Below are 14,541 nucleotides of genomic sequence, written 5' to 3' on the forward strand. Positions count from 1 at the left end.
TAGTTTAGCTTATTTTAAATAGTAGTTTTAAAACTGATTTTTTTACCAAAAACTTTATTGTTTTATGTTCTTTGTAAGTAGCTTTCGAGGGCTTTTTTTTTTTTAAACAGCTAAGTGGTGTATAGGTTTTATTAAATAAATAAATGTTCAAGGACTTTTGCTGATGAAGGTAACAGCCCTTAAGGGTAATCTAGCAATCAGAAGCAGACTTGCAACATGTGCTCAGTGTATGCATTCTGAAACAGGCATACTGTGCCGCTGTCCAAAAGGAAGGAGAGATTGGGGGGGGGGAAAGACGACTAAAGCCGGGACATGACTCAAAAAATTTATTTGCTTGCAAAACAAAGGCTTTATATATTCCTATACAGAGAGGCTTAAGGCGATCAACGCTTTCCTAAGGACCCTTCCATAGTTTGCTGTTCAAGTACTGTTTTCTTCCTGCGGAGGGTTGTGGCTACAGAAGTCTTGGATTCCTGCAGAAAGACACAATGCAAGATGAATCAAAATGCTGCCTCAGGTTTTTGCACTGGAGGCTGGAAATGCAAGCACACACCTCTCTGTGCCTGCAGCACAATTCACTGCATTTTCCACCGCAAGCCATGTTTGACCAGAAGAGGAGCTCTGGCCAGTGGAGAATTTGCCCTGGAGAATTTCCTAGGCCCCAGCATTAATGTACCGTATTTTTCCATATATAAGACACGCCCTATTTTGGGGGACTAAATTTAAAGAAAATGAGGGGAGGTGGCCCAAAGTTGTTGAGCTTTTTAAATGGGGAATTGCACGAGAGCCATCACCCCCGCAGGGCCGTTGCTGGTGGTTGGCAAAGTGGGCAGCCGCTCCCACCACCACCAGTGCGGGCGGGAAGCTCCCTAGAGCACGGGCTGCCAACCAGCTGGCTGGCGGCTTCACCTCCACGCTGTTGCGGGAAACGCTCCCTAGAGCATGCGCATCTTGCAGTGGCATGGGGGGGAATTGCGTGCCCGCCAACCAGCTGGCTGGCGGTGCGCAGCTCCCCATGCCACTATCATAGAATCATAGAGTTGGAAGAGACCACAAGGGCCATCGAGTCCAACCCCCTGCCAAGCAGGAAACACCATCAGAGCACTCCTGACGTATGGTTGTCTTATCTGTGTATAAGACGACCCTAGTTTTTTGACATGATTTTTTAGTTAAAAAAACCTTGTCTAATACATGGAAAAATACGGTACCCCTTCACTCTGCCCATCCTTAGCTGCAGAGTTCACTGCAGCGGTCACCTGCCATCATGGGAGAGCTGCCTCCACTGATGTCAGCTCATTTTGAAACAGAAGTATGACTTTGCACAAGGTCAAGTATGACTCTTTAGTTCTCAAAGTGGGGACATTTTAATTAGGAACTGGCAGCTGGGGAGGAATCAGATCTAGAACTGAACAGCTAGTAACTCATGATTTACTCGTTTAGGTGTTTAACAACTTTCAGGCTAGGTATGAGTCACTTCTAGTTAAATGTGCTCAGAATCCTGGACATGCCGTTAGAAAAGAACTAGGGCTCCCAGCTATTCATATGCATCTACAAGCCACAAGCTGTTTTCAGTAACGGACTTGGCTGGCTGGGCCAACATGGTAAACGTGGAAAGCATCCATTTGGAGCTACCAAGAGTCGCTTGTGGGTGCACCTTAAAAATATGGAGGAGTGCAAAAGTTTCTCGGTTGCAGACTCTTTCCTGGATACTGTACTTACTCTGGATGATATTCCTGTAGGATAACGTAGCTGGAGAATTCGGTACCTCGGACAAGAACGAGTGTCCCGCGTCACAGCTTTTTCCTAGCCCGGCGGAAGAAACAAGCAAGCCCCAGTCAAAGGACACAAAGACGGATGCCAGTGTTTAGCTCAATAGTCTTTCTCACACCCCATACTTGCATTTATGTTCCAAAGAACCCAGCGCAAGAGGGATGGGAAATTTGAAAGACCTCCAGATGTAATTGGAAGATCTTTTCCCACTAAATGATAGTAAGTGGCATACATCAGCCTCTTGCCCCATTTACAGCCGCTGACTCTATGCCAGCTGCTACTGCCAGACCCATTAAACTACAATTCCATGAGACCCCTGGCCATGTTAGCTTGGCCTGATGGGAACTGGACCCTGATAACTTCTGGAGGGCCACAGGTTCATTATCCCTGCATTAAAGAGATTTGCACTGTTTGTGTGCAACTTAAATCCCACTGAATATAAACAGTGTACTGAGACCGTGAGCAAGCTCGGAAGGTGCTTCAATGTGCGGCATTACCTATTTGTGGGTCCAGAGGCACCTTGCCCAGGAGAGGCACGTTCAAACTGTGGCACATGGCCTCTGCGCCACCAGTTGTTGGGGGGAATATCTGCGACTCGTTCTGTAAGATGAAGATGCCATTGAACATGAACCCAGCAGATACAAAAAGAAAGAGAGATTGGTTGTAAGCTTGCGGTCAGCAGATGTCTTATAATGTCTAGTACACTTCAAGTCCAGAACTCCATCTAGATTACAATCCTCAGTACAGTGGTACCTTGGGTTAAGTACTTAATTCGTTCCGGAGATTCGTTCTTAACCTGAAAGTGTTCTTAACCTGAAGCACCACTTTAGCTAATGGGGCCTCCCGCTGCTGCTGCGCCACCGGAGCACGATTTGTTCTCATCCTGAAGCAAAGTTCTTAGCCTGAGGCACTATTTCTGGGTTAGTGGAGTGTGTAATCTGAAGCGTATGTAATCTGAAGCGTATGTAACCCGAGGTACCACTGTACTGAGTTAGACGGGCCAATGATCTGACTTCGTATAAGGCAGCTTCCTGTCTTCCTAACACTTCCCACTCCTATATCGATAGGGCTGCAGTCCTGCCACTCAAAGTGCTCAGCCAGATGGAAACTGGGGCATATTTTGAAACATCCTTGGTATTAGGGGCCAACTCAAGTTTGTCTCAATGAGCCTTGAGCAGGGGCCACAAAACTCCTGGGAAATACGGATCCAAACCCTGTCAGAAGGTGGAAGGAACCGTGAATAATTTGTGTGACAGTCGCGATAAAGCTGGGGAAAATGCAGGGTAGCATCTCATCAAAACAGCTTAAGGGGGACATTCTTCTGATGCTTAATGACCCGGTAGAGTAAGAATAATTCTCATGCTTAAATGTATGCAAGAAATATTACCTTACATTTTGGGCAAATGAAGCCACTCATATTTTCAACTACTCCTATGATTGGCAGCTTCACCTTACGGCAGAAGTTTATCTCTTTCCGAACGTCCTGAAGAGCGACTTCCTATTTAAAAACAGAACAGTAACCCAACAGAATGTTAATTCAGGTTCCCCAGATCTGTTTGATACTCCCCCCCCCCATTTATTATAATGAGACAGCAGAGCCTATTTCTTCACAGGGATGCTGTACAGTTCATTGAAAGGCCCTTTCTGCACAATTAAAGGGGAGCCAAATGACAAAGCCAGGAACAAGGAGGAGCCCATGAGCCTGCGGCCGTTTTGAACGGCAAATACCACGCCCCCCCAGCCGGATTGGCCAGCCGGGGGGCGTGACGCAGGTACAGGGTTCAATGACATGGGGGCTTGGTTATACCTTGCTCACAACACCTCCCCTCCATAGAGAGGCTTTCCTATAGGACAATTGCCCTACAGCCTCCCCTTGGATAAACTCAGGCTGCAATCTGTTTACCCACAAGCCCCAATGCATTCAACAGAGCATATTGGTTAGGATTGCACTATTAGTTGTGCCAGCTCTGCGCCAAGAGCAGGGATGGGAGTCTGAGGTCGTCTGGTTGCTGCCAAACTGTTAAGTCCTATCATCTCCAATATTCTCCAGATATTGCTGGGCTACAAATCCCACCACCCCTGACCTCTGGCCATGTCGGCTGCGGCTGATGGGAGTTGGAGCCCATACAGCACTGGGGGTGGGGCACAACTCCTCCCATTCTTGGTTTAAAGCAATATTTGAGATTACAGAGAATGGCTGATTACTCTCTTTCTGGGTGGGCAGTGCTTGTGGCCTCTCGCCGATCAGCCGCCATCCCCAGCAGCCAAAATAGCCACCACCTCCAGCCCAGCCACTTAGAATCCGGCAGGGCAGGATTGCCTGCCCAAATCCTTAAATTAGAAGGTGCCAATTAGGGGCCTAATAATAATAATAATAGTAATAATAATAATATTTTATTTATACCCCGCCCTCCCCGTTCAGAACTGGGCTCAGGGCAGCTAATACCAATAAAATTACAATAAAACTTAATAGGAAAGTGGGTGGGAGAAGAAAAAAATCAGTTAATTAAAATGTGGTTAAAATACGGGTTAAAATACAATTTAAATTGCAGTCTCATTTTAGTAGTAGCCCATAAATCACAACCATAGGGGAGGGAAACATAAGGGTCAGACTGAGTCCAAACCAAAGGTCAGGCGGAACAGCTCTGTCTTGCAGGCCCTGTGGAAAGATGTCAAGCCCTGCAGGGCCCTAGTCTCTTGTGACAGAGCGTTCCACCAAGTCGGGGCCAGTGCTGAAAAGGCCCTGGCCCTAGTTGAGACCAATCTAACCACCTTGCGGCTCGGGACCTCCAAAGACCTACCGCGGGGCATACCAGGAGAGGCAGTCTCATAGGTAAGAGGGTACCCTCGCTGGCAGACTGTGACCCAGATGCTTCCACTCCGGTCTGCTAGCAACATATAAAACCTGACTGCACCTGGCTCCTATAGCACAGTCGGCGGAAGAGCAAGCCCTCCCTCCCTCCCATTATGCTCCCGCCATTTGCACTGCTTAACCTTTTTATTGCATTCTAGGTCTCTTGTTGTGACAGAAATCTTAACCTTATTTTTATATTGAGCTAGAGAACTAGTCACTGTACGAATTCAATCTGGGTCTGACACCCACAGTTTTTATACAGTGAAATCAAAGTATTCCCTCCTATTGAAGCTTCCAAAAAGAAAAGAAAAATGAGATGGGCGGAGCTGAGCAAAAGTCATTTAGTTAGGGCTTATCTCCACCTCTATTTGCCCCACTGCTTTCCCCCTGGGGAAGCCCAATCTTTATCGCTGAATTGGAACAAATGGCAACTGGGTTTTCTGCAGATTGCTGTTGGTTCCGATTTAGCGCTAAAGAGTGTGTTTCCCAGGCGAAAGCATTGGGGCAGAGGCAAAACCACTCAGATCCATGCCTGGGACAAGTGGAAAACCACTCAGACCCACACTTGCTGGGCCCAGGACAAGTGGATGCACCGTGAGTCTCCTACTCAGCTAAATCTCTGAGTTTTAACCCCTGGAGTTGTGTACCTTACCTGAGGGGTGGTGATTACCACTGCCCCATCTATGTTGGCAGCACTGAGGTACTGTACTATAGATAAGTGCTCATCCGATGTTCCTGGAGGTGTATCTACAATAAGGTAGTCGACTTCGCCCCAGTCCACATCACGGAGAAACTGCTTAATCATTCCTGGAAACATAACACGCATGATTAAAGTTGGGTGTTTATATTTAGCTCCCTGAAACTGTATCCAGCTGCCACCATTTCTGTGACTCAAATGAGAATTGTGTCTCAGCAGTGTTTGCTGTCTCCATTAGGGGTCTAAGAGCATGTGTAACATGCACTAGCAAAAAAAGAAAAGTGGGGGAGGGAACTGAACTCAGAACTACACAGTTCAATTTTGACAAGCATGCTTGAGGTGGTCTGGAAACAACATATGATTTCCTCCCCCCTCCGGTTTCTGGAGTGGTTTAAGAAGCACTGGAGCAGTGTGCGTAAGCAAACAGACGAAGGCAGATGATGCATGTTCTCAGCTGGTAATCGGTGGAGCTAAGATCCAATGCATAGAAAATGCTGAATTCTGAAACAGGGTTAGTGGTTTTTTTACTTCGTAGAACAGATAATGCAACAGTTGCTTAAGTTACTTTGATTTCTAGTTTGAAGATGCTTTGGTTGGTTTTAAAACTTTTTGTGTGTGTCAGCTACTTGTGAACTCTGTTGAAAGCCTGTCTCAAGATATGCTATTCATAAATTAAAAGAAATAAAAAATACCCTTAAAGCCACAATGCTATTAGCCCCAACTCATCTCTACCACGAGCTAACAGAAGTCAGATTTTATCAAGTGTGACTCTACATTGCAGCTTCACAATCCCTCTTTACTTCTTTTCTGTGTGACCACCCCCTCAAGCAAAGCACCAGAAATGTTGCCAGTTCCTATCAAACAGTGAAAGTAACTTAAAATGTTATGAACTAAGGCTTTAAAAAATAACCATTGAGCTAATAGAATTTCAGTCCCTTGCATTCTACGAGGCAAGTCTTTGTTGGTACTGATCATTGTGAGATACACACCATTTTTTTTGGGTCCTCTCCAAATAACGGCATCATCAGGGCTGCCGAGTAAGAATCCCACTGACATGACTCCTAAGTTTTCTTCAACGTACTACAAACGAAAGCACATACGTGTTTGGCAAAATGGACAATGTAGATTAAATAAATTATTTCTGCTTCTGAACAAGCAGCTGTGGTTGTCTTACCACTTCTAGCATAGATATGCATGTGTGTGTATAAACAAAGTGAAAACTTGGAACTTTCTGGTACCCAGCCTAGTTGCCTGATGCAAATCACCTGGCATACAACCAGCCAGTAGGCAGCATCAGGAAGTTCAGAAACAAAATACTTTCCAACACAGGTGAGGAACTGCGTGTAACAATAATATTTCCCCTTCCCTCCTCCAACACTCTTTTTTTTTTTTTTGAAAGGTGCTGTTATCATTGCCTCCATGAACCAGGAAGCGTATTCACATGATTTTTAAAAAAAACAACTCACCACTGGAGACCATCCAGAACCACTTTGGTGAACCTGAAAAAGTAAACATTTTATGTTAGTGTATGTCCGGGGAGCAGGTTTCTGTCGAGGGCTGCATTCCATCAGGGATCTCCTTTTAGGGGCTGAATGACAGTGCTGGGTGGAGGCAAAACTAGCAAAATAACAACTGAGGGTGTGCGGGGATTATTTTGTTTTTGTTATTTTTATATGCATTTCTTTTTCCTGTTTTTATACTGTAAAACTGCCCTGTGATTCTCAGATGAAGGGTGGTAGAGAAATCAAATAAACAAATAATAGCACCAATGGGTGGGGCCACCCCTTTTTACTCCCTCCCTCTCCCCATGTAGTGGGCTGCCAAGAGTGGGGCACATTGCTTTTGCCAGGGGTCTGGACAGACGGCTTGCAGAGGGCTTTACCACAGCTGGATTGGGAACCTTGTGGCTGTACTCTAAAGCGCTCTACGTGGGGCTTCCCTTGGGACTGGTCCAGAAGCTGCAGCTGGTACAGAATGCTGCAATCAGTTTTTTCTGAACGGAGCATGTGGACACACACACATATTCCACGGCTATGGTTGCCCATCAGCTCCTGGGCTACACTCAAGGCCATGTTGTTAAAATATAAACCCCTTAACCACTTTTAGCAGGTTACATGAAAGATTGCCTGCTGCTGTATAGACCTGTAAGATCAGCTGGGCAAATTCTATTTGCGGCACCATATCCTACAGAATATCACAGGGTGGTGAATCCCCTAGTGGCATTCTCTGCTATTGCCCCGTTCCATGGAATGCCCTTCCCTCTGCCGTACCTGAAGCAGTTGCTTGAGATGTCTTCAAATACTTCTATTTTGCCCAGGCTATCCCTGACTATAAGACTGGACCCTTTCTTATGTGCGTAAGCCCACTTAAATCTGTTTTACTTGCTTTTAAATTGTTTTCTTAGTTTTAGGCTGTATTTTTATTTTAATCGATATTGTTTCCATATTGTACATACAGCTCAGAGTTGTTGTTTTTTAAAAAAACTATTCAGCCAGTTGGAAATACTTTTATAAAAATAAATCCCTTTTGGCTCCCATCCCCAATTGTCCTCCTCCTTCTCCTCCAATACCTCTGGCCTCACCCCACCAGCACGAACTTAGGTCAAGGGCTAGTATACATAGAAAAAGCACACCAGTTATCTAATAAGAACCTCAATACCCTGCTGCTGCTCACAATTTGTGACAGGGAGTTTTTAAAACATTACTGGGGGGAAAAGGTAGGTGGTAATACAGAACTTAACATGTAAACTCCCTGAGGCTCACTCCAGGCTTGGATATTTGCAACACAATATACAGTGGTACCCCGCAAGACGAATGCCCCGCAAGACGGAAAACCCGCTAGACGAAAGGGTTTTCCGTTTTGGAGGCGCTTCGCAAAACGAATTTCCCTATGGGCTTGCTTCGCAAGACGACAGCCCATAGGGAAATCTCCGGGACAGCGGGGAAGCGCAGCGCGTCTTCCCCACTGTCCTCGGACCTCCTCCGAAGCCGGGCGGCGGGGCGGGGACACCTCCTCCCGCCGCCGCTGGGCTTCGGAACAATGCTCCGAAGCCGGGCGGCGGGGAGGGAACACCTCCCGCCGCCGCTGGGCTTCGGAACGATGCTCCGAAGCCGGGCGGCGGGGAGGGGACACCTCCCGCCGCCGCTGGGCTTCGGAACGATGCTCCGAAGCCGGGCGGCGGGGAGGGAACACCTCCCGCTGCCGCTGGGCTTCGGAACGATGCTCCGAAGCCGGGCGGCGGGGAGGGAACACCTCCCGCCGCCGCTGGGCTTCGGAACGATGTTCCGAAGCCGGGCGGCAGGGAGGGAACACCTCCCGCCGCCGCTGGGCTTCGGAACGATGCTCCGAAGCCGGGCGGCGGGGAGGGGACACCTCCTCCCGCCGCTGGGCTTCGGAACGATGCTCCGAAGCCGGGCGGCGGGGCCGCGAAGCCTGGGCGCGCTGATCTCAGCGCACGCAGGCTTCGGCATGCTGGCAACTCTCCGCAAGCAGCAGGAGAGGTCCGTGAAGCCTGTCCAGGACAGCTTTTGAAGGCGGGGGGGGGGAGCAAAGACTTTCGCCCCCCGCCCGCCTTCAGAAGAGGTCCTGGACCTCTTCTGAAGGCTGGCGGGGGGCAAAAGTCTTTGTCCCCCCTGCCTGCCTTCCCAGGGGCTTTTAAATCGCCCCGGACAGCAGAGAAGTCCTCCGCTGTCCCGGGGCGATTTTAAAATGCCGCCCGCCAGCATTTTAAGATCGCCCCGGACAGCGGAGAAGTCCTCCGCTGTCCCGGGGTTTTTTAAAATGCTGGGGGTGGGAAGAAAAGCCAGACTGTCCCCGGACCTGGTCTGAAGGCGGTTTCCATAGGAACGCATTAATTGATTTTCAATGCATTCCTATGGGAAACCGTGCATCACAAGACGAAAAACTCGCAAGACGAAGAGACTTGCAGAACGAATTAATTTCGTCTTGCGAGGCACCACTGTACCTGACAAAGAAAGAGAGCCAGAGACCTGCAGACCTGATCATAAGCAGGGTGGACACTATGTGTAGACAACCCTAGTAACAGAAACAAATACTCTCCCCCACATAAACCACATTTTTTCTTTCTAACAAAGGCTCCTGGTGAGCCAAACCCTGCACAGAGACTCATCAAGACTTCTCCCAAGTCATTTTTCATTTTCGAGCTTTTTAACAGAACCTAAATGGTAGCGGTTTATCACCAATTTTGTGCAGTCTAAGCAGCTGTTCCCTGCTGCAAGAACCATTGAAGCAAAGCTGAAAGGGAGCCTTATGCTCATTCAGCCAAAATCCTGGCTTATAAATTTGTATAAAAGTAAGGTAAATGACCTCTGGATGGTTAAGTCCAGTCAAAGGCAACTATGGAGTGTGGCACTCATCTTGTTTCAGGCTGAGGAACCTGGGGTCTGTCCAAAGACAGCTTTCTGTGTCATGTGGTCAGCAGGACTAAACTGCTTTTGGTGCAACAGAATGTGATGAGTGCCAGTGCATGAAAACACTGGTTACCTTCCTGCCACAGTGGTACCTATTCCAAAAGACAGCTACAGGGCAGAGGCGCTTCAAGTCTAACAAACCCTAAAGAAACATCTGACCAGGCAGATCAGACATGGCAGTGGTCCCACACCGTTTTCTTCCATTTATGTAGTCATATCATACCTGTTCCCCTTCCAGGCCCATGATTTTAGGGATGGATGGACCACAGATGTCAATGTCCAGCACGGCAACCTGGAGGGAGTTGGAAGTAAGTTGAGGAAGGGGAAGTTAGAAGTGAGCAAGCAGGACTTGCAACAAAATGTTGCATGTCTGTCCAGGGTTTTTCAGAGCTGTGGACAGTTATGCCCTGTTACAAGTTACTAGACACCTGGCATTTTTTGTCCCCTTCTCCCTAGCAGTAAGTCAGCACACTGTGATCACTAAGTATGCTCATTGGGCTGTTTTGAAGTAACCTCCCACCCCTTTAAGGCTTCCCCCCAAAATATTTTTTGTACTGCAAACCTAGGTATTCCCCCAAGCCTGCTGGAATTTCCCTCTTGTGATGGATGGTGCCATTTCTGGCTACATAAGGCCTAGAACTTGAAGCATGACCTTGCCATGATTACGTATCAGGAATAGAGAACCTGTGGCTCTCCAGATGCTATTCAGTCACCTCCCATCATCCTTGCCCCACTGGTCATCCACTTAGTGAAGTACAGTGGACCAACACCAGCTGATGACGTGGCTCCCCAAATCTCTTTTCTGATGAGAGCAGCTTTTGCATCTCATTTGGAAACCAAGGCCCCAGAGTCTGGAGGAAGAATGGGGAGGCACACAATGCCAGATGCTTGAAGTCCAGTGTGAAGTTTCCACAGTCTGTGTTGATTTGGGGAGCCTTGTCATCAGCTGGTGTTGGTCCACTGTGCTTCATTAAGTCCAGGGTCAACACAGCCATCTACCAGGAGATTTTGGAGCACTTCATGCTTCCTTCCGCAGACGAGCTTTATGGGGGTGCTGACTTCATTTTCCAGCAGGACTTTGGCACCTGCCCACACTGCCAAAAGTACCAAAACCTGGTTCAATGCCCATGGGATTATTGTGCTTGATTGGCCAGCAAACTCACCTGACCTGAACCCCATAGAGAATCTATGGGGCATTGCCAAGAGAAAGATGAGAGATATGAGACTGAGCAATGCAGAAGAGCTGAAGGCTGCTATTGAAGCATCCTGGTCTTCCATAACACCTCAGCAGTGCCACATGCTGATAGCATCCATGCCACGCAGCATTGAGGCAGTAATTGATGCAAAGGGGCCCAAACCAAGTACTGAGTACATATGCATGCTTCTACTTCTCAGAGGCCCAATATTGCGCTCTTTGCAATCCTTGTTCTGCTGATTTCATTTAATATTCTAATTTTCTAAGATTGTTAATTTGGGGTTTTCATCAGCTGTACGCCATGATAATCAGAATTATAACAAATAAAGGCTTGACATATCTCGCTTTGCATGTCATGAGTCTACCTCATATATTAGTTTCACCGTTTAAGTTGAATTACTGAAATAAATGAACTTTTCCACGATATTCTAATTTTCCGAGTTTCACCTGTATTTAGAGATGAATTGTCTTCTTTGTCACCATTTGCAATTGAATAATATGGGCTTCAAAAACAAACAAAAGATATAAACAGGATCACACTCACCTGTTTGGTTTCATCTTCAGCCAAGCCGTGCGCCAAGTGAGCACTGAATGTGCTCTTCCCTACGCCTCCTTTCCCAGACAACACCAGCAGTTTGTGTTTCACAGCTTTCATTTTCTCCTTGATTTCCTCAATAGCTTAGACAGGGAAAAAAGGCAAAGCACAGAATTTGCGTGGGAAAGAAGCCATTCTAAACAGAATCTGTTCCCTCATGCAGCATGAAGGTGCCCAGTTCCTAGGGAGCTCTATCAACTACATAACCAGGTCTGCAGATTAATTTCTGCTAAAAGATATTCCTAATGCAGCAGCTCTAATAGCTGCCTGTACAAGTCATGGGGTACAAATAAAGTCTGCAGGTGAAGCTTTGCCAATTGCCACATTTGTACAATGGGAAAACAATGTTCAGAAAAGGGAAACCAAAATAAGAACATGAAGAGAATGCTGGATGAGGCCAATGGCCCATCTAGTCCAGAATTCTGTTCTCACAGAATGGGAAGCTAGCAAGCAGGATTCAGGCACAACAGCACTCTCCCCTGCCCTCCTGTGGGCTTCAGCAAGTGGTGTTCAGAAGCACCTGTGCTTCCAACCCCTGAGGCACAGCATAGCCAAGCCATTGTAGCTAGCACCCACTGATAACCTTATCCTCCTCCATGAATCTGTCTAATCCTCTAGTTTGTGGCCATCACCCATGTGGGAGGGAGTTCCACAGCTTAACTAAGTGCTGTGTGAAGAAGTACATGATCCAAGTGGGATGGTGTGGCTCTCCTATGAGAGAAAAGGTTACAACATTTGGGTTTTTTAGTAAATAGGGCCGGGAGAGAGGTTTATTAGGAAAGGAATTTAGAATAAAACCTGGGACTGAAGCAGCCTGGCAATGCCTCCCTCCCCCCTTGAGATGATATGCTTTAGTTGAGATTTCTGCACTGCAGAATCATAGAATCGTAGTCAGAAGGGACCCCCCAAGGGTAATCCAGCCCACCCCCTGCAATGCAGGAATCTTAGCTAAAGCCTCAAGCAGGACTTGACATCTTTCCGCAGGGCCTGCAAGACTGAGCTGTTCCACCAGGCCTTTGGCCAAAGCACAGTCTGACCCCGTCCTTTGGTAATCCTCATAGCCCAATGGTTGCCATTAATTTGATTTTGAATTGATTTTAGAATGAATTGATTTTAGAATGCTGTGTTACTTTATTGTTGTTAGCCGCTCTGAGCCCGGCTTCGGCTAGGGAGGGCGGGATATAAATAAAATTTTATTATTTTTTATTATTACGAAAGACGGCCATTCAACCTCTGCTTTAAAAACCCTCCAAGGAAGGAGAGCCCACCACCTCCCGAGGGAGACCATTACCCTGCCAAAACAGCTGTTACTGCCAGAAATAATAAATAATAATAATAATAATAATAATATATTATTTATACCCCGCCCATCTGGCTGGGCTTCCCCAGCCACTCTGGGCGGCTTCCAAAAGAATATTAAAATACTATAATACATCAACCATTAAAAGCTTCCCAAAACAGGGCTGCCTTCAGATGTCTTCTAAAAGCCTGGTAGTTGTTGTTCTCTTTGACATCTGGTGGGAGGGTGTTCCAAAGGGAAGGCACCACTACCGAGAAGGCCCTCTGCCTGGTTCCCTGTAACTTGGCTTCTCGCAGTGAGGGAACCACCAGAAGGCCTTCGGTGCTGGACCTCAGTGTCCGGGTAGAACGATGGGGGTGGAGACACTCCTTCAGATATACTGGACCAAGGCCGTTTAGGGCTTTAAAGGTCAACACCAACACTTTGAATTGTGCTCGGAAACGTACTGGGAGCCAATGTAGGTCTTTCAAGACCGGTGTTATGTGGTCTCTGCGGCCGCTCCCAGTCACCAGTCTAGCTGCCGCGTTCTGGATTAATTGTAGTTTCCGGGTCACCTTCAAAGCCCCACGTAGAGCGCATTGCAGTAATCCAAGCGGGAGATAACCAGAGCATGCACCACTCTGGTGAGGCAGTCCGCAGGCAGATAGGGTCTCAGCCTGCGTACCAGATGGAGCTGGTAAACAGCTGCCCTGGATACAGAATTGACCTGCGCCTCCATGGACAGCTGTGAGTCCAAAATGACTCCCAGGCTGCGCACCTGGTCCTTCAGGGGCACAGTTACCCCATTCAGGACCAGGGAGTCCTCCACACCTGCCCGCCTCCTGTCCCCCAAAAACAGTACTTCTGTCTTGTCAGGATGTTGAGCCTTAGCCTGCTTTCTTGGGGCCATGGGTTCGAGTCCTACCCTCTGGAGCGGGAGAAAACTAGACTGCCCCGTCTTCCGTGGGGCAGCCCTTGAGATATTGGAAGAGGGCTCTCCTATCTCCTCTCAGCCTACTCCTTCCCAGGCTAAACATACCAGGCTCCTTCGATGCAAGGGGGTCAGACTAGATGACCCCCGGGACCCCTCCCAACTCCACGGTTCCATGCGATCCTTACCTGGGTCGGGTCCCACGGGCCCCCTGGAGGAGCACACGCCCTGGTTGGGGCACCCCTGGCAGGCCTCGGCCTTGCCCGCCTGGTCGCTGCCGGTGCCGGGGCATTCTGGGAGAGGCGAAAGGAAAGAGAAGGCCCCGCGTTAGTGGAAGCCGGCGAAGAGTAACCCCCCCCCGCCCACCACCACACACACCGCCTACCCCTGCCTTTCCCCTCACCCTGAGGCGGCACGTCCAGCAAGGCCGGCCCTGCCGCCGCCGCAGCCATGGCGGAACCAGCTGAGGAGAAACGCGGCGAAAACACAAATACAGGCACTTCCGGCGAGGGGCGCCACCTTCAAAGAAGTCCCCCTTTCCCCACTTCCGGTTGCGCGCTCGAAAATGGGTCCTCCCCTAGCTTAAGCCGGTGACGTTCGTTTCGATTTCGGCCCGCGCAAGCAGGAAGGAGGAGGAGGAGCATCCCGGAGCCCCGCCCAATTGCCCGACGCAAAGGTGCGCATGCGTATGCTTGAAGGCGGGTCGGGCGAAGGGATAGCATTGAAAGAAGGCGAGCTGGGCGAAAAAGAGTTGCAGTGTCACGTGGCCTGATCTGGCGTTTGCGATTGG

At 48.4% G+C, this 14,541-nt stretch overlaps 1 protein-coding gene across 1 annotated transcript; it reads right to left on the reverse strand.

The window, feature by feature from the left end:
- Nucleotides 1-309: 309 nt before the first annotated feature.
- NUBP1 (NUBP iron-sulfur cluster assembly factor 1, cytosolic) lies at nt 310-14,296 on the reverse strand. The gene is made up of 11 exons (XM_082199894.1): nt 14,155-14,296; nt 13,940-14,044; nt 11,491-11,624; nt 9,975-10,043; nt 6,788-6,820; nt 6,311-6,401; nt 5,277-5,431; nt 3,158-3,268; nt 2,268-2,370; nt 1,720-1,803; nt 310-473 (listed from the first exon to the last, which is right to left on the reverse strand). The coding sequence occupies exons 1-11, from the start codon at nt 14,201-14,203 to the stop codon at nt 421-423; spliced, it is 987 nt and encodes a 328-aa protein (XP_082056020.1). The 5' UTR covers nt 14,204-14,296; the 3' UTR covers nt 310-420.
- Nucleotides 14,297-14,541: the final 245 nt, after the last annotated feature.

The sequence above is a fragment of the Podarcis vaucheri genome (genome assembly GCF_965113315.1).
Source record: "Podarcis vaucheri genome assembly, chromosome: 14".
NCBI classification, from domain to species: domain Eukaryota; kingdom Metazoa; phylum Chordata; class Lepidosauria; order Squamata; family Lacertidae; genus Podarcis; species Podarcis vaucheri.

What these genes read in the sequence shown, in the direction of transcription:
- NUBP1 (XM_082199894.1), bottom strand. Translation starts at nt 14,203, where the DNA reads ATGGCTGCGGCGGCGGCAGGGCCGGCCTTGCTGGACGTGCCGCCTCAG. An exon ending in TGGGCCTGGAAGGGGAACAG is followed by an intron (nt 6,821 to 9,974) that starts GTATGATATGAC and finishes TTACTTTTTCAG; the next exon opens with GTTCACCAAAGTGGTTCTGG. An exon ending in GAGAGGACCCAAAAAAAATG is followed by an intron (nt 5,432 to 6,310) that starts GTGTGTATCTCA and finishes TTATGTTTCCAG; the next exon opens with GAATGATTAAGCAGTTTCTC.